Source organism: Enhydra lutris, unplaced genomic scaffold (genome assembly GCF_002288905.1).
Source record: "Enhydra lutris kenyoni isolate GAN:26980312 unplaced genomic scaffold, ASM228890v2 scaffoldscaffold2, whole genome shotgun sequence".
In the NCBI taxonomy this organism is placed as follows: Eukaryota; Metazoa; Chordata; class Mammalia; order Carnivora; family Mustelidae; genus Enhydra; species Enhydra lutris.
Genome location: NW_019154086.1, coordinates 32337426 through 32357782, shown reverse-complemented (window position 1 = coordinate 32357782; position 20357 = coordinate 32337426). Strand labels below are relative to the sequence as shown.

At 38.1% G+C, this 20357-nt stretch overlaps 1 protein-coding gene across 5 annotated transcripts; it reads right to left on the bottom strand.

The window, feature by feature from the left end:
- Positions 1–6759: 6759 nt before the first annotated feature.
- On the bottom strand, positions 6760–19629 carry LOC111149218 (cyclin L1). Of its 5 annotated transcripts, none has more exons than XR_002640751.1 (11): positions 19205–19629; positions 18825–18899; positions 18239–18348; positions 12458–12578; positions 11313–11377; positions 9502–11072; positions 9293–9397; positions 9053–9194; positions 8498–8609; positions 8295–8393; positions 6760–7576 (listed from the first exon to the last, which is right to left on the bottom strand). XR_002640751.1 is itself a non-coding variant. In XM_022506169.1 (11 exons), exons 1-11 carry the CDS (start codon positions 19505–19507, stop codon positions 7228–7230), a joined length of 1581 nt encoding a protein of 526 aa, XP_022361877.1. In that variant the 5' UTR covers positions 19508–19629; the 3' UTR covers positions 6760–7227. The 5 variants fall into 5 exon arrangements, 3 of the variants coding, with proteins under 3 accessions (XP_022361877.1, XP_022361884.1, XP_022361890.1); XM_022506169.1 differs by having other exon boundaries at positions 9502–9601; XM_022506176.1 differs by having other exon boundaries at positions 6760–7564; positions 8295–8387; positions 9502–9601.
- Between the last annotated feature and the right edge of the window lie 728 nt (positions 19630–20357).

Sequence of the window (20357 nt, the reverse complement as noted above, 5' to 3'; positions counted from 1 at the left end):
ATTAATTTGCTCTTCATTTCACTTGTGTGGAAAATATCGTCTGCCAGGACTAACCAGTTTCAACATGACGTCATTGTACATTGTTAATCCATGTTGCAGTAATTATTAAATGAATAAGACTTGGTTTGCTTGAGAAGATCCAAGGAAATAAAACATTTTGAGCAGGAAGTTAGTTTTGTAATTTAGGGTGGAAAATACTGAACCTCATGGTGGCTTAGATTTATGATGTGCCTTGTCTTTGTGCTGTGGACAAAGATCTGATGTGTCAAATGCTCTGTATAAAAACAGGAAGAATCCACTTGCGGAGTTTTTCCACAAGCACTCCAGCAATGCAAAAGCTTGTCAAAGGAGAAATTCCAGTTTGAAAATGTTAGCCATAGAATACTGGTCAGCCAGTAGAGAGAGGTTGGGCACAGTATGCATATGGCCACTTTCACAGACGTGGAGATTTGTGGAGGTCTTGGATTATCCTCTGTGATGTCAGGGGTCTACTGCAAAAAGACCAGGCAGGTAACACCAATGAGCAAAAAGAGCAGGATTCAAGAAAAATACCACTGTTAGCACACTGACGGATGCAAACTGACAGCTGGCTTCAGCGGCGTCAGTGCTGTGATTAAGAGGGAAGAGAAGGAGCTATGATGCATTGGTATGTATGCACCCCAACCAGAGAGCTACTTGGGGCCAGTCAGTTGATGCCAGGGATTGTGGATCTCATATATTTTTTAAAAAGAAGCTGGAAGTTTAGGTTTTTATGTGACTATTTCCAATAAAAATATGTAGCAGCTAGTTCATTTAAAACTAACATTGCACAAACCAAATACATGCGCAAGCTAGGATTTGGCCATGGCCTACCAGTTTGCTGGCTGTTGTTTACAGGTCTCTGGTCCCCATTTTGAGCTCCAGGAACCTAGAACCCTGTGAAAGGAATACATACATTCATAGAGGGGCATTTGGATAAAGAACACATTGAAAGTTGAGGGCTTAAAAACGTCCATATTAGCAGTAAGTGAAATTCATTCATTCCTCAGAATTTACTACACACCCTATTATGGGGTCAGGCACAGTTGTAGGATTAGGTGAAGGGCATACGATAATGAACCACTTTTTACTGCTCTCTTGAAGCTTATATTCTTGTGAGTAAGAGTCAATGATAAAACTAAGTTAATTTCAGATAGTGGTTTTAGGAAAAAATTAGTGCTAAGGAATAGAACATGATGAGAGTGGTGTCAAGAGATGCTTATTTTGGATACGGTGTGAGAGAAGCCCCCTGTGGAAGGGCACATGGATGATGGAGCCAGGGCATAAGATTTGGGAGAGCATCCCAAGTAGGAAAGACAAATGCAAAGGCTCAGGAATAGATGTGCATATATGAGAAGGAGAAATGGGTTGGTTGATGAAGAGGCTGACAAACATTGGATTATGTACAGCCAGAGTCAGGGGTTTGTATTTTATTCCAAAGGAAGGGGAAATCATTGGAAGCATTATATATTAGAGGAACACGATTAACGTTTAACTAGATTAGCTGCTGTTTGAAAGACTGTGGCAAAGGCATAGACAGAAATGCTGCTACCATAGTGTGAGGTGATAGCTGATGAAAGGAATGGGGTGACATATAAAAGCAGGCAGAGTAGCAATTTCCTCTATGTGGTACTGGGTTAGATGTAAACTAACCATCAGTGGCAAAAACAGAAGGGTTGAGAGAACACCTGGACCAGTGTTCTCATGAAAATCTTATCCAGAATCAGATCTAACTTTGGTGAAGTAACATTCTGAAATTACTCTATTTTGAACTGTGTTCATAGGAAATGTAGAATTCAAACTCTAAGTATTTGGGGTGCTTTCATGTAAGAAACTGTTTGAATTTTGAGCTAAAATTAACCTTTATATTTGCCCAATATATAGTCAAACAAAATGCTCTGAGGTAAGGCCAAGGGCTGATGAGGTTAAGTAACTTGCCAAGTCCCCTTAGTGGAGGAGTATGAAGTCCATCTTCCTTTCATTAACAAAATTTCAATGAACAAAATTCAAGTGGCTACAAATTCAAGCTGTGACTTCCAGCCACACACATAGCTACTCTAGGGGACATGCAGGGATCAAAGCCCAACCAATGAATACTGCCCCCCATCCCAATTTCCCCAGTGGGGAACTGATGGTTTTCCTTATCAAACCCCATGTACATCTTCTCTCATCCAGCTAAACTAAGCTCCCAAAACGCCTATGATTTTATCATTAATTCTGGAAAAACCTGGTCTTTAAGGGAAAAAAAAAACCCCAAAAACGTCACCATTATCTATTACAGCCCTAAGAAATGGCCCTTAGGACAATGAATATTATTATGAAATTCCCTTGTTTTTGGAAACTCATGAGAGCTACGTTTAAATTTTTAAAGAATGGCTTTTGATGGAGGCTGTGGGTGTAATAATGTGGTTACTAACTGATGGTAACAAATATTTAAAGCTTTATAAAACAGCTTTCTCCTTGAGGAGAACACAGGCAGCAGCCTCTTTGACCTCAGCTATAGCAACTTCTTCCTAGGAACATCTCCAAAGGCAACGGAAGCAAGGGCAAAAATGAACTATTAGGACTTCATCAAGATCAAAAGCTTTTGCACAGGGATGCCTGGGTGGCTCAGTGGGTTCAGCCTCTGCCTTTGGCTCGGGTAATGATCTCAGGGTCCTGGGATCGAGCCCCACCTCAGGCCCTCTGCTCTGCAGGGAGCATGCTTCCCCCCTCTCTCTCTCTGCCTACTTGTGATCTCTGTCAAATAAATAAAATCTTAAAAAAAAAAATTAAAAAAAAAAAGCTTTTGCACAGCAAAGGAAACAGTTAACAAAACCAAAGACAACTGACAGAATGGTAGAAGATATTTGCAAACAACGTATCAGATAAAGGGCTAGTATCCAAAATCTATAAAGAACTTAGCAAACTCAACACCCAAACAAATAATCCAATCAAGAAATGGGGAGAGGACATGAACAGACATTTCTGCAAAGACGACATCCAGATGGCCAACAGACACATGAAAAAGTGCTCCACATCACTTGGCATCAGGGAAATACAAATCAAAACCACAATGAGATACCACCTCACACCAGTCAGAATGGCTAAAATTAACAAGTCAGGGAATGACAGATGCTGGCAAGGATGCAGAGAAAGGGGGAACCCTCCTACACTGTTGGTGGAAATGCAAGCCGGTGCAACCACTCTGGAAAACAGCATGGAGGTTCCTCAAAAAGTTGAAAATAGAGCTACCTTATGCCCCAACAATTGCACTACCCTAAAGATACAAATTAGTGATCCGAAGGGGCACATGCACCCAAATGTTTATAGCAGCAATGTCCACAATAGCCAAACTATGGAAAGATAGCCATCAATAGATGAATGGATAAAGAAGATGTGTACATATATATAATGGAATACTATGCAGCCATCCAAAGAAATGAAATCTTGCCATTTGCCAGGATGTGGTTGGAACTAGATGGTATTATGCTTAGTGAAATAAGTCAATCAGAGAAAGACAATTATATGATCTCTCTGATATGAGGAAGTTGAGAGGCAACGTGGGAGGTTTGGGGGGTAGGAAAGGAATAAATGAAACAAGATGGGATCGGGAGGGAGACAAACCATAAGAGACTCTTAATCTCACAAAACAGACTGAGGGTTGCCGGGAGGAGAGGGGTAGGGAGAGGGTGGTTGGGTTATGGACATTGGGGAAGTTATGTGCTATGGTGAGTGCTGTGAAGTGTAAACCTGGCGATTCACAGACCTGTATCCCTGGGGCTGATAATACATTATATGTTAATAAAAAAATAAAAAATAAAAAAAAAAACCAAACACCTCAAAACTTAGACCTCAGTAAAAAGGTAGTCATTTTGATGCTCACTATTTACTAGTCTTCCTTTAAGGTTAAGATACCAATCATTAAGGACAAATGTAACATTCTATACCATGAAAGGACTTACGTATTTAGAATCAGATCATTAGAACAAATACTAAACAACTCATCTGCATTACAACTTAGGGCTATACAGGGGAAACACAAGATAATGAGAGAACATATACAGAGTTGGGGAAATAGGCATGCAAAGCTATCAAGGTGCAGGCACTAATTAAGAATCAGGAACTCAGGGGCACCTGGGTGGCTCAGTGGGTTAAAGCCTCTGCCTTCGCCTCAGGTCATGATCTCAGAGTCCTGGGATCGAGCCCCCGTGTCAGGCGTCAGGCTCTCTGCTCCACCGGGAGCTTGCTTCCTCCTCTCTCTCTCTCTCTGCCTACTTGTGATCTTTGTCTGTCAAATAAATAAAATCTTTAAAAAAAAAAAAGAATCAGGAACTCAGTGAAACAGCTAGTCAATGAGGCAGCCGTCCAGTAACACCTGTAGAGTAACACATAGCCTGGGTTGCCAGACTTCTAAAATTTCAGACTAGTAAAATAAGAAAAAAAAGACAAGTTACCAAATCTGAATCTGACCAAGTCTTGAGATCTATGAAGTTTGTAATACAGGAGACAGAAATGTATGTCCAGGGATTCCACAGGGTTACAGTGAGCAAACCCAGAATATGAAAATGATCTCAGAACAATTTAAGGGTAAAAGGGTGGGAGAATCTGTGATTAAAACCAATGTAACATATATGGGCTTTGCTTGAACATCCCAATATAAAAATAAATTAAGAGATATAAGGATAATATAGGTATTGACTGGGTAGTTAGGCATTACTGTTAATTTAAGTATAATAAAAGTACTGTGGTTATGTTTAAATCCTTACCTTTTAGACAAATAGTTGGGGATGGTTATCAGTTGTCTGGGATTTTCTTCCAAATAAGCGTGCAAAGTAGAATGGTGAATTGGTAGGTATGAACAAGGTAGGCTGACCACGAACTCATCACTTTTGGAGCTGAGATATGAGTATTGTACTACTTCTACTGGAAAATTTCCTTAATAGAAGTTCAAAAATTGATATACTTCAGTTTATAAATTCAGGTAGAGCAGTAGCAGGATGTCAACTTCTTGACAAAACCTAGAAAATGTTTTTTTTTTTTTTGCCTGTTGCACAAGGCAAAAATTAGGATACCTGGAAAAAGCCATCTCTGCCAAAGCCATCTCTGCCAATACAAATCTCACCCCACATGCAGATGTGTTCCCTGCCTCTTCCATCTTCACAAGCCTCACCCATAGTGCTCTTTCCAAACAAGGGTAAGTAGGTAAAAATTTAAAAACTATTAAGAGTTCAAGACTATAATAAACAGGGCCTTTGCTGACTTTTGCCTTTGCCTTTCTTCAATGCCTATCTTGTAAAGGAAATAGTTCCTGTTTAGATATAGTTTAGGCTCTTCAGAAACAGCTATAGTTCAGCAGTATTACAAAATCATATATAGAAAGGACGTTTTTCTTTTAAAGATTTTATTTGACAGATTACAAGTAGGCAGAGAGGCAGGCAGGGAGAAGGGGAAGCAGGCTCCCCACTGAGCAGAGAGCCCGATGTGTGGCAGGATCCCAAGGCCCCGAGATCATGACCTGAGCTGAAGGCAGATGCTTAACCCACTGAGCCATCCAGGCACCCCTAGAAAGACTGTTCTTAATACTATTCACCTCCTTTCAGAAGTTACTTTTATACTAGGTCATGTTAGTTTCTAGTTAGATATAGAACTTATTTAAGTAGCACACCCAACATTTTAAAAATCAAAATGAGTCTTGTCTCCTTCAATGTAGCTGCCTTTTCTTTTTCCAGCCCCACTGCCCACCACTGGTGAACCTGTTTTAAGTCTCTGGAATCCTCTTCAGCAGCCTTTTTTTTTTTTTTTCCTTTTAAACATCCTTAGTGACAACAAATCTCTTTGTGGATCTATTTCTTTTTTTGATACACCAAAAAATCATTTGGAGCCAAGTCTAGTGGACTAATTATCAAGCTATCAGGTGTATTAAAAAATTAATGGAAAAACCTGTTTTAACTATAAAATAATGAGATCATGTATGGCCTTCTATGATTTCTAGATTCAGGGGCATCTGGGTGGCTCAGTCAGTTGAGCATCTGACTCTTGGTTTCAGCTCAGGTCATGCAGGGCTGTGGGACTGCCCCACATCTGGTCCCATGTGAAATCTGCTTGAGTTTCTCTCTCCCTCTTTGTCCCTCCCTGCTTATGCTCTCTAAAATAAAATCTTTAAAAAGACTTCTAAATTCACTTGAAAATTATTGGGAAAATAACTCTCAGTGTGAATAACTTAAGTATTCATTTGAATATAAGGACTTGTGGCTCTGTCAACAAATTTCATTTTGTGATCACACTTTTTATCAGCCCCAGCCAAGTCCGGTGGAGCCTCATTTTACTACTGAATCTTCCTAGCCTAAATAAAAACTATCACTAAATATCTAATATAATTTTAAAAAGAACTTTAAAGGTCAATAGGTCTGATTTAGTGTCATTTTAAAAGTTTTGATTTGTTCAAGAGGGCAGCTCACTTAAAATAATCATATGGTACCATTTCTTAATTTTAAGTAGTATTTATGTGCAAACAGATTTCAATTTGGAGACTGGTTTAGTGCTACAATGTAACATTTAATATTACATTGTTGCACAGCTCCCATTTGTTTTGTCCATTTATAAGGCAAAGACTTTTGCAACAGCTCCCAATGCAGGTAATAACTGCATTTAATAATCTTAATCCATAACTAATAGAAGAATAGGTCATAAAATCAGTACAGGCACTTTACTATTAAAATTTCACTTTTTAATAATTTATTTAAATAAGATATTTGAAGCAGTTTAGAAAAACAAGATTTGTATTTTATTTCCTTGTAAAAATCTTTACACATGCAGACAAACCAGTGTTAAGAAAGTATTCACCATCATTTAAACAAATAACCACTTAAATAGAACAGTGTCTGCAATTTTATCTGTATAAAAATAAGATACATTTTTACAGAATTCACGCTCCAGTTCTTATAGCAATAAACAATACACAACTATAATAAGTACATTTGAACCTGACCATGGTTTTCAATTAGATACTGCTAGGGCATTTTAATGTGCAAAAAAAAAAAAAAAAGAAAAAAGAAAAAGAAAAAAACAAAAAAAACCCCAAAAACAAAAACCAAAAGGAAAATAAACCTAGAGGGTTTTACAAAATCAAATCCTAATCAGTTCGCTTTTAATATTTTTGATTATGAGTCCATACATCACACTGTAGATAGGCAAAACCAGGAACTGATGCAGGCTCAAAGGAAGAAGTCAGCGCCTGTGCCTGCCATGTCCTGAGCGACTGCCACCATGGTGCTTGCCTTTATGGGACCTCTCAAAGGAGCGAGACCTTTCACGCCTGTCCCTATGATGTCCCCTTTCATGCCTGTGTTTCTTGGCAGCATCTGAATGATCCCGAGACTTGCTCTGAGATCGAGAACGAGATTTTTTCCTTTTATGACCATGTCTATTTGAACTTTTTAAATCATCTCTGGTATGCTTGGCCTTAAGGTGAGGAGAACCATGATTATGATGTCTTCTTGGGCTTTCACTGTGACTGCGGGACCTGCTTCTTGATCTTGAGCTGTATGTTCCAGATCGGCTCCGCCTATTATTATAACTTAGATAATAAAAATTTGAGGTTTAGATTCAGCTTCTGCTGAGAGCAGATTATTTTGGTGGTGCTTATAACAGGTTCAAAACAAAACTACTGACCTGTAGCATGTAGCAGTACATGTCAGATGGAAAACTTCCATTAATCTCCCTACTCCCCACTAACTCCCATGCAGCCTATATTAGAGAAATCTTAAATGTACTGTATTATATCTATATGCCAAAATTTTTACAAAGCATCCTGGATAGCTATGCTTTTTATTGAGTATCTCACACATGTTCAAAGAGCCACTAAACAGACACAAGCAGCTATCAATCTAATTACAAAGCTAACCAGGAAAGACTCTGGCTATGATCAACTTGAGTTTTGGTTGTTATTAAACAGTTAATAAAATATTAGTATTTCCTAACTGAAATTGAACAAAACAACCATTTTCACACATTATAAACAGGATTATCATAGCTTTCCACAGCACTTTGTGGCCAGCCCCTACATTTCAAAAAAATGGGCAAAGACAGAATAGAATACTTGGTAAGCTACACCACCCCAAAACAAAAAGCCACATATAGGCAGGACATATTTCCAAACTCCTTTTCTCATAATGTATCTCATGTTAAAAAACTAAATCTAGCCCAACTGAGAAAATATCTAGGTTCAATTTTTTTAAAAAGCAAGAACTTTTACTCCAAATATGACTGCTTTCTCTTCAAGAGTATTTACTTACTGTCTTCTTGGAGTATGTGATCTAGAACGTGATCGTGTTCTTGACCTTGATCGACTAGCACTCCTGCTATTTCTACTTCTCTTGCTGTCTTTTCTTACACTTAAGAAAAAAAAAAATCATTATTTTAGATACATGTTTAGTATGTTAGAAATTAAATACAAAGAAGATTCTTTAGACCGGTTTTCTAAGTCAAGTATACTCACCCATTGTAAGGGCTTTTGGAAGCCTGTTGTCTGTCCTCAGGTTCTTTCTTGACAGTCTTCACATTAACGGATATTGGTGACTTCTCTTCAGCCTTCACTTCTCTTGGTGATGCTTTAAAAACAAAAAACCAACAAAAAACAAAAAGACATGTTACCTGTTGGGATTTAACAGAGGACCAAAAAGTTGTTTCTAAATGTAACTCAAAGTACCATGCTTTCAAGTATTAGTCTTGAGCTATCATGAAAGAAAACAGTAACAGCTTCTCGTATCACTGTTTCTATGCCACTATTAAGTAATGCTACTTTTTTTTTAAAAGAGGTTTTATTCATTTACTTATGGGGGTGGGCAGAGAGAAAAATCTCAAGTAGACTCTGCACTGAGTATGGAGCCTTGACACAGGGCTGGATCTCATGACCCTGAGATCATGACCTAAGCCGAAATCAGGAGTCAGGTGCTCAATTGACTGAGCCACCGAGGAGCTCCTAAGCGCTAAAGCTTTCTAATAACCACACACCTGCAGTGCTCAAATCATTTTAATTCTGAATATATCTTACATGGTTTGGAGGCTGGAGAAAATCCACCAAGGGTTGAAAGGGCTGGAGTTCCATCGGGATTCAATCCCTTTGCTTTTAATTTGGCTTCCTGTAAGGCTACTTTTCTTTTCTCTACTTCTTTTTCTAGCAATTCATAGTTTGGCTGATGGAAAAAAATGAAGTTAGTATTTTTACCTTGTATTAGTTGGAACTCTTTTAAGTACTTAAAAAGTATTAACACAAACATGAGTAAACTACTACCTTTTTTCTGGTATAAAGCCTAAGTGTTTCTATGCAGATTTCTTGGATCTCTTCTTCCGTAGTACCAAAAAGAAGAAACCAATGGGGACGAGTTGGTAATGGAATCTAAACCATAAAAACAGAATGGTTTAGATCAAATTTCAGTTTATATCGAGAATGCGAATTCTTGAGATTTATCCTATAGAACACAACAGGCTATATATACCTACCTGAAGGGCTCTAGCTGCAAGGTAGATACAAGCACATGCTATTGTCTCTGGTTGAAATCGAACAAATACATTCGTTCGAAGACTGTCATTCATATAATTCCTGAAAGATATTTCAACCATAAGCTTTGTACATAAACACAGTCCTTCTGAAGCTTACATAAAAATTGGAGACTCAATCTACTTTATTCTTTTTTCTTCTCATGTTTATATTCATATCCTCGTATTCTAGCATATAACAATTCTTAACTCAAAAATCAGTAAGAGATAAGAATTTAACACTAGAACCATTCTTCACTTTTCCTATTTATGACCAAAGTTCTTTAAAATAATTCCACATTATTATTCCAAATAGAACTTTAAATAAATTTTCATGTATTTCTATGAAAAGCAACGCTTTCAAAATCAATTTTGACATAACTTGTTTCAGAAATGATAAACCACTCCAACAATACTTCAAGCCATTAATTATTGACCATCTCTCCTTTTATCCACAATGAAAAGCAGTGTCAACCAAGTTCTTTCAAAAACTCAAAATACTGTGACAGGGGTAAAAAGGCATTTTCAGTAAGCACTCACCAAGTTATATTAAGAAATCTCAGCTACTGCAGAAAACTTAGATAGGGAAGAGCAGTAAATACATAAAACAGCCTTGTTTACATACCTTTTTTTGTGACTAAGTATAAACAAAAGCAATAAACTACTTCAGTTAATAAATTGCTGGACAATATCCCTGAAGTATTAAAGAAATTTCACAAACTGATTAAAAGGTTAAACTAAAAGACTTTCTTAAAAATCCTTACCCATGAAATAACTGCTTAAATGTTTTATAGAGCATATATTAAAAATGTCATGCATTTTATAAACTCAATTAGACTTTTCTAATATTACTAATATTTACTGAATCCTAAAGAAGCATGGCAGTCATTAAGTCCAGAACATAAAAATTAACTTAAGTCCTGCACATCATTAACAGTCTTGAAAAAAGTAGTTGTAGCTGGACCAAATTCCTTATTTTACCTTAAAATAAGCCAGCCCTCCAAATCAAACATCTTCATGTCAAAAGTTAAAAGTTCTAAAGTGCTTATGTTAATATTAACATTTCTTTTAAAGACTGTACTTCTATTATTGCCTCAACAGTCCAGCAGCTGTACTTCATCCAGTATGGGAATGGTGCCCATTTTAAGCTGCAAGTTGTAGTTTCCTTTGGTAGAATCCATGCTATACATACTAAAAATAGAAATCTAAGTCAAATTCCTAACAAAAAAGTCATTTAATTCATAATGGCTGGACAACAAATCTATCAAAAATGAACTATTCATTTTGATAGTTACAGGTATACATTATATACATAGGCATGTTGAATAGTTACTTCTAGAAGCAAATATACAAATCCTTTTGACACCCCGACAGAACTAGAAGATGCTGCCAGATGGATATGGACCACTTCAGTGAATCTCGGATCAGAGCTTGCACTGGATTGGCTGGAGAGCAGGGCAGCCAATCAGGCCATCCTGAGGTCATGGGCTGAAGTGCAGAGGGCAGAGTTCTATGACTTACCATCATGGACTACCCTTTAATTAAAGAGTAGAAAAAAGAACAAAGTTAAATTGAGTTCTCCATTGAAAGCAATTAGTCAAGCCAAGAAAACAGGAAGCAGAAATAAGCATTATTTACCTTTTGGTTAAAAAACAAAAAAAAACAAAACGCACCAAAACAAACTCCTCTCATTATTTTGGAAAGGGAAAATGAAACTTACTTTATTTCTGCTTCTGTTTTCCTGGCTAGGAAAGAAATGTAAAAAAGCAACTTACCAGGCAGTCTGAACCAGGGTTTGATTACGTTCACATTCTAAGACTTGTAAATACATAACAATGATCTGAAGGACAAGGGAAAAAAACTCAATTTAGCATATGGGTGCATCTTTCAGAGTACTGAGTTCAATGAATTTAAATAACTGAAATGTTAGATGCAAGTTTTAACTCTTCTACAAACTGCACAGATAATACAGACCAACCTAAAAGGTACATTACCGGCAATGTGAGTTATTCTGCTACTAGATTATCTAAAAACTTTAAATATGAGCCAAAATTGCACAGGAAAGAGTTAATCAAAGACAATATCTAATTTCTCATGAACACTTTACTATGTGACAGGCACTGTGGTAGGGATTATTTCACCTATTTTCCAAGGAACAATTCTCCATGTCTAAAAACCGTGCAGACTACGCTTTTAAAGTTACACAGTAAGTGTAATCATATTATGTAATACTGTGGGTATTACAATAAATAAACACTACACTTTCTGCAGTGAAGCTAATCATGTTTAAGAGTATAAGTAAATACTACATATAAGTAGCTTCACTACAGTTCAAGTCAGAGCTTTCTGAACCTGTATAATCAATCATTCCCATTTTACAATCTTGAAGATGTAGAATCTGAGAAACAGAGATATTTGCCAGAGTCCCAGAGCTAATGGCAGAGACAAGTTTCTATCACAGACAGTCCTATCCCAAGAGCACCCCTACAGTAATCACTGTGTTCTAATGAGGATATGATCATCCAGCCAAGAGGTACTGGAGAAATCTATAAATGTACAATAATGGTAACAAGAGAGCAGCCACCACGCTTTGAACATTCTACTGTGTGACAGGTAGTGTCCCATGTACTTCTGCAGATGTGTATTATTTACTCCTGGAAATAAAGTATTTCACTGTTTTCTAAGTAGGGAAACTGGGTTAACCACAGAGGGAAAAAAGAATTTCTCTATGCCCACACAATGAAGAGTGAAGATCTGAACCCAAAATCTTTTTGACTTCTATTTTACTGGCAAACTTATAAAGAACACCTTTTAAAACCATGGTTACCTCTAAAAAATAACCATAACAAATTCATCTAAGACATAATTTTAAGAAAAACCCTAATACTTACGAATGTAATTTCTGCATTCTACAACTCACCTTATGGGGATGCTTGACATGGACACAAAATCCCAACTCCTTTAGCACCCTCCTCTCTGCCTTGATAACTTGATTTTTGGTGTTAATGTAGTTCTGATCAAGGATCAGGGGGCTTGGAGTCCTATAGTTTGTAAGAAATAAAATCAAAACTGTTTTGCACATCCAAAAAATTTTATTTGTGGCATCTCCATTTTCCCTTCCAACCAACTATTGGCAACAGAAACCAGCTTTTTAAACTCCTGCAAACAAGTTAAAGCATTAATCTTATGCTGTCCAAGTTATGCTAATTAAACATATACTTAACTAAGTTTCTATAGGAACTAGCTCTACCCTGTAGTGAAAAAGTCACTCTAAAGCTTCCATCTAGCCGTTGCTGATCTTTTTCACAGGATTATCTTTCAGGTGTGATGTATATAAGATAAACTTAAGTGACTGTTGATTTATCATCACAAACACCATTAGTCTCTATCATAGACTCTTTATGATGACAAAACTAATTTTTAGCTCTTGAAAATATTTACTATAAAGACTTCATAGATTACAATGATTTTACTCATTTTCTAAAATAGCAACTCTTGACTACTTGATGGCCAAAGTAAAAATCAGAGAGGAAAAAATAGTAGATAGCTAATCCAGATTCTAAGTGGACATTCTGCTTAAACAAATTTTTCTAAGAATCAACCACTGTCAAAGAAAATCTAAAAACTAAAGAGTCAGCCCAATTAAAAAAAGAAACGTTTTAAAAATCAGACTCAAAATTAATAGTGATCAACGAAAACTAAACTTGTATTTGGTCTGATTTGTCCTTATCAGGCAGAAAAACTTTTATTTAGTATGCAATGTAAAAGAGAAGGGAGCATAATGAGGGAACCAGAACACTCGAGGTGTCTGTGCCAGACTTAATTCTGAAAGCTTCTAAAGCTGTAACACAGAAAGCTATCTACCAATGGTTCAATGCTTTGGAAATAGCATGTTCAATTAAAAGACTACCTGCTTTAAATCTTAAATTCAAAACTGGTTTCTTCCTGAGTCCTGAGAAGTTTGTTTCAGTCAGGTCTTGTGGACTTTCATTTCCCAATGTCCTTCATTTGATACATTTTTAGATCCAACCACCAAGAAATACATTTTCATTAAGACAAAATTATAAGGTATATATATGGGGAGAACATTTAAGTATTTTCCCCCATACTGAATTCATTGTCAGCCAAAATATTCAAGAGTTTTTGCTCTGGGCAGAATGTTAGAACACCCCAATTCACAACTCATTTTTACCATGCACACCAAATCCAGTAAAATGTAAGCTCATATTTAAATACATCCAATTGAGTATTAGATAAAAACTGAAATGAGCTATAATTAATAACTAGCCCTGCAATGACATACTATCTAAAAATCTTTCATTTATCTTCCTTTCTTACACCCATCTAAAATTATAAAAACTGGAATGCTCACTAGACTATTTCAAATTATTTATTTCATACAATATGATTTTTATCAAATTACATTAAACAGAGTTGGCAAATCGGAGATGGAAACTAGCTTACTTAAATTAACAATGCTGAAAATTGGCTTCCCTCAGTTCAATTCCCATTACAGCTATGAAAAGTATGAGGAATGAGGCCACCAACTGGACAGGGGACCGATTTCTACCATAAAAATGTAACCATGAATCTATCTGATCAGAACAATAGACTACAAGTTAACTGCTCTTTGGGAAAAAAATTAACTTCAGAGCAATCAATGTACCCATGAAACTGTACCCTAAAAATCTTCAGGTTTGTAATTTTTCAGGGTTTATCACCGTAACAGGAAATTTGGAAAAGTCAAACCCACACCTCAGACTCTCAAAACTAGTTATTTTATGGCCCTCCTTCAACAGGTATTAGGAAAGAGAGTATCTCCACTATTATAGCTGCCTGCCACTAACTCTCTACCCTGTCATTCAGACCATAAACTGCACCATTACAGTCCTAAAAATAAAATTTTACAAAATTAATTTTCTTTCCCCCTTTTTGTGTTGAGCAAACTCATCTACACCTTTTACTAATAAGCATGCTTTAAGAGTTGCCTTCAAATTCTGTTAAAAATTCATTTTTTCTGCAATTAACCAGCAAACACTTGTTTGAATAATGGCTACTATCTGATCCCAAATCAGGCTTACTCATTCATTAATTCAGCTTAAATGAATTGTTATTTTCCATTCAATCTGCCACAATTTTTGCTTTCCCTTTGTATATCAAAATCCCAGTGACACCAAAACTCGACTAAGAAAAGCAAACTCATTACTTATTATAATTCAACTATAATATTCATCTTCTTGCTTAGACCTTCTGTCACCTAGTTTTGATAAGTGTACTTTTTTTTTTTAACTTTGTACCGATATAATTTGTTATCTTCATTTTGTTAAGAAGTGGTTTTAAATGAGGCTGAATGAACATGTAATTTACAACTACCTTATAAAGATTACTTTGTATCAGAAAGAGAAATGTGTCCCGTTAAGTCAACAGTAAGGAAAAGTTAAAACTGTCTAAGCAAATGGTTTCCTTACTTATGTTAACAAAGTATCAACTAGTACTGCTTATGGCAGCAAGCCTATAAAACTGAACTGAGGCTTTAGAATTTCTTCATCTCCAATTTGGTAAACTTTCCAGTAAGATTTAGGAGGTGACATTCTTAAATCTCTTAAAAAGAGAACTTTCATCTACTCAGAGAAAAAATAATTTTCATTATCAACAACCAACCAAACCTAACTCCACCTCTCCCGTTTTTGAGTTTGTCAGATTTTCCAAATTAAATTTCAATGAGAAGAACAATTTTCAAATTTTAGTTTTAATAGGAAATCTTGGGCTTTGGTCACTGGAAATTTTATCTGGTCTCTCAGAATAATTTTTCCTTTAGCATAATCAATCTAGTTGAAATACAACTTAACAGGAAAAAAAAAAAAAAAAGAAAAAGAAAAAATAATTAGAAATAGGAAATCCAAACATGGTCACTCTCACTCATGTGATACAAAGACCCAGAATATTTGGAACTAGCTCTTCAACAGACTCTATTAAAAAATGAGATTAAGTAGTTTATAAGGAGCCAGACTGTTTTTCAATATACAGAAATGTGTAATACCTATGCCAAAGGAATGTTCCCTCTTTAGCAGTGTTTAAACAGATGAAAGCCACGACCTTTAAAGCCACCAAAATAAACAGAGAAGTTGGACTAAATGACAAGATCACTTAATACCCTTCCAACTTCATCTATGATTTATATACATATTGAAAATACCACACCATATTCATCAATGAGTGGTTCCATCAGCCTGAAGATTTATCTTCCTTTAGAGAAGCCTTAAAGGATGCATGTGGGCTCCTTACAATTATAGAAAATGCTTAATTTTCTGGAAACATGCTGCATATCAAAACCAAATTTGGAAACTACTAAAAAGGCTATTTTCCTTTTTGATTCACCCATTTATTCCGAGCTTAATTATGAAACTACAAAAAATTGGAGGGGAGGAATCAAATAACCCAGGACAAGACTTGGATAATGGTACTTTCTAAAAGCTCCTCTGGTGATTCAAATGTGTAATCAGGACTGAAAAATGACCTAAAGGCTACAAAAACGATGCCTCCTCTGTAATTACCAAGATCATACTACAATTTAAAGCTGTGCATAAACCACATTAAAACAGCATTATTAAGATAAACTGATATGCTATTTAACTAAAGTGTAAGACTGATAGTACTTTCTAGCGATATTACTCTACATAAAAATATACCAAGCTACAGTTCTAATAACTTGGACAGCAAAGACAAAAGCTTGTAACAAGAAACAGGAGTTCTTCTAAACGGTTCACCAGTGGCCAACCTGTTAGTCCCCGATTCCAGTGACCTATTCTCAGAGCACTGGCTTCTCCTTGGGGATTTTCGATACTTCACTCACTGTTGCCATGACGACAGCTTCATCTCTATGTACCACTCCACATCACCCAGGCTTTGGTAAATGTAGCTGGTCGCTGTATAGTCGGTTGCAAGGGAAAAAAGAGTTGAAGTTAATAACATATACAAGTTACGTGTCTGAGTAAACTTGTAATATGCATAGAAACACTTTTACATCCTGCTTTAAGAAAAAGGCTTCCATGCAATTAACAACTCCTTTTAAATTTCATGCTATAATCAGACTTGTAAGATTGAGACAAAGTCAATTTCTCTGTAATAATGACCAAAACACACTATTACATCAGACACAACAGTCAGTCAGGTGAAATGTTTTGATTCCAAGGTTTTTATGGTTAAGACCTACTCTGACATCAAGGAAGAATACTCTAAGTCTCATAGAAAAACTTCAAGGTAGATAATCAGTATTAAATGATAATACAATAGTTGGCTCAATGATTCGAAGAATACGGACAGAAAACTCCTTTAGGCAAACACAGAATCCTTTGACTAAGGATAGAAAGCCTTTCCACTACTGTCATTTTGTTTTAAACACCCTGAACAATCAGCTAGGTATCTAAAAACAAATTTTAGCTCAAACCATACTAAATACCAATTTGAAATCTTCCCAATTTCCAGGGATTCCTCACCAAGAAGCTAAAAGATATTTTAAAATGAAATAAAAAATTAGTCTATCCCTGGATATGGTTAGGATGAAGGAGAAAAGATGGAAAAAGAATGTAAGAAAACTGAAAAATGCTGTGAAAACCATCTGGGTAGCAATGTTTCAAACTTTTTAACTAGACTAAAGATTACTTTACTGTTTGTCTCTGGATAGTTCCATTACTGCCAACTTATAGATTAAACCAATAACGACCACTCACAAAGGATTACTAATCTGCCACTAACTGACACCCAACCCCCAACAACTTAAAATCCTTTTATAACTAACTCCCACAGTGTAAGTGTATCTAACATCACCACAATTTCTTAAAAAGTTAACACGAAAACTAACCTACACCAAGTATATCCTTCTGCAGCGTGTACTAGAAGTCACCTCTAGATGCAGGAAGCCCTGCAACTAAAACTTTTTGGCACTGCCTCACATGAACACACAGGTCCACATACAGTGTTGTCATGTAGCCACAAAATCTGTAAGATAACACTATTTGGTCTCTATTTTCTTACTTCTTACAAGATTGAATAAAATAGGCCTTATCTAAATATAACCCGATCAATTAGTTATTTCTCTACCCCACTCACTGATACTGTATCTGACCAAAACAAAATACCTGTTTAATCCCTTTGACTTCAAACTTCAACCTTTATCATCCTGCAGTCCTTTCAGATCCGGTATTATGCGATATATCGTAGTTCAATGTTGAGAAGTATTCTAACAAAAGCCAACCTCAATTGATAAAGAATTAACTGGACTTCGAGTAGAAAAACAATCTACACAAAACTTTGCCATAATATTAACTTGAACTGCAGTGTTCACACTTCCAGCCTTCAGTCTTCCAAGAGAGGGGGGAGGGGAAATAACTTACAGAATACACTCACACTTGAGCCAAACGTATTCCCTTTCTTGTTTAATCTTAAGCCACAGGACTGGCTTCACAGCACTGTTAGGATTGTCCATAAATGCAACTGCCTCTACAAACTTTAGATAGCTGGTTAATTGTGGTTTGTTTTAAATTAATTTAAGTATTAGTGAGTTCCTATGTGAATTTTAACACCTAAATTAAAGCCGTTTTTCCTTTGCATCAGTTTTGAGAGGAAAGAATGTTTTGATTTGATGATTGGTGCACAATACAGTAGCAGCAAGAATTACTGTGTTCAATAATGCCAATCTTACCTTTTTCCTCTTAACTGGCGTAGATGATGAAATACATTAATCACATCTCTTATTCTTCTAGGTGCTTCTTCAATTTTGGATGCAAGATTAATACAAGCCATGGCAACAATCTGAAAGAACCCACAAGCCAATAAAATGTTGTTAGATTACACCACAATCAAGTACAATTAGGAAGATGTACACCCCAACAAAATTTAACTAATTCTGATGAAAAAAATTTAGGACACAGTTGGGACTTTTGGTGAAATAAAAGTCCGACTGGCTTTTTCAGGCTATAGGCCTAACAGATTTGCTAATACTATGTTTTTTATTGCTTAAATAATCTTAATTTTGAATCCAGAATCAAGCTAAGTCTCCCAAACTCTGAATTTGGTTAAAATGTTAATTTTTGCTAAGAGAGAAAATGGGCTCAAGATACGCTTTCTAGTTTTCAAACACATTCCAAAACTCTCTGCTGCTGAGCGAGAACTAGGTACAAAGGCCTAAACTAACCACTCCCTTTCTAGAAAAGCTGGCTGGAGACACTACCCCTCCTCCCCGCTTCCGGATGAAGAAATCCCTTCACACCCGCCCCCGCGATGCTTACCTCGAAACTATGTTTGACGAAAGACTTGGAGTAGAAAAAACGATGAAACAACACCTGCCCCGTTGCCATCGCCACCTGCAGACGAGAGAAGAACGGAGGCGCAGGGGTCAGGCGGGACCGCACCAGGCGCCGCCGCCATTTTGTGCTGCCGCTCGCTCCCCTTCCTCCTCCCCCTCCCGCCGCGAACTGCTCGCTACCGAGTCCTCCCTTCGCCTCCGCGGCCTCCCGCCCTCGACACGCCCGGGATCCGACTGGGACCCGTGGATGGAGAGGCCGAGGAGGAATACCCACCCTGCCGAGACACGGTGAAACCGGGATGCAGCGGAAGGGACAGCGGGGAGGGGGGGCGCATTCTGCCGGCCCAGGGCCGGCGCACTGACCTGCGGCAACCGGAGGAGAATGCCGGCGGCCTGGATAAGCTCGCAGCCCAAGATGCGCAAATCGGTCTCGCTGGGCAGGTCGAGCCCGTCCTGCATGGACGGGGTAGGGGAAAGCCGCTCCTCCGGAATCAGCGAGTGGTCGATGGTGAGCGAAACTTCCGAGTAGAGGCGGTCGCCGATCAGGATTCCTCCTGTCGTGGTTGTCGTTGTGGTTGTCGTCCCGGAGCTGGAGCCGCCTGCGCTCGGGGCGGCGGACGAGGCGGCGGCGGCAGCGGTCGCGGTCGGGTGAGGCCCGGACGCCATAGTCTCAGCGAGCTGCACGCACGCCCAACGCAGCCGGAACCCGGAGCGAGACTAACCAGCGTCCTCGGCGCGACGGATATTCCCGTGACCGCCGGGTTCTGGGCCGCTTCACGCAGCGTGCGCTTCCGCCCTGACGTCACCACGCCCGGCTGGTGCGCGCCAACTAGTCCCTTCAGGCCTTCTCTAGGCTTGCGTCGGGCCGGGGGGAGCTGCGGGCGCCGGTGTTCACTTCTCCTGTCACCTGGTGACCTCTCGGCCGGGGCCCCGGAGTGGTCGAGGAGGTCGTTTTTTTAGCTAAAACGGTCTTAGCCGTCGCGTTTTTAATCGTATTAGACACAAGTATAATAAGGGAGCTTTACAAGCTATCTGGTCCCCAAGGTAAAGTTGGCAGAATTTGCTATAATTCCTGCGCGATTTCGGTAATTTGTCTAGAACGTGCGTCGCTTTGCTGCCGTCTCTTGCTCTCTCCTAACTTGGGGTATCTGCGCGGCGCAGTTCAGCGGGTACAAAGGAAAATTTAGGGCCGACTTTTGCCCGCATTGGCGAGTGGAAGCGGTTACTCGGGTGTCGTGCGCGGCCGAATTCTTAATTTAAAGTGATCCGCAGGGAGACCGAAGAGGGCTGCTTTTCAGTATTTTTAGACAACACGAATGTGAACGACATTCCCCCCCGCCCCCCGCCAAAGCTCTCCGATGAGCATATAATTACCCGTGGTATCGGAGTAAGGCGAAGGCGTCCTAATGACCTGGAAGAGAGGCTGCTTTCGCCTGTTGGCTTGCGAAACTCAGGCCTGAGTCAGTGACTTCGCCACAGTTACAGTAATCTGGAAAAATCCCTACTTTACAAAAAA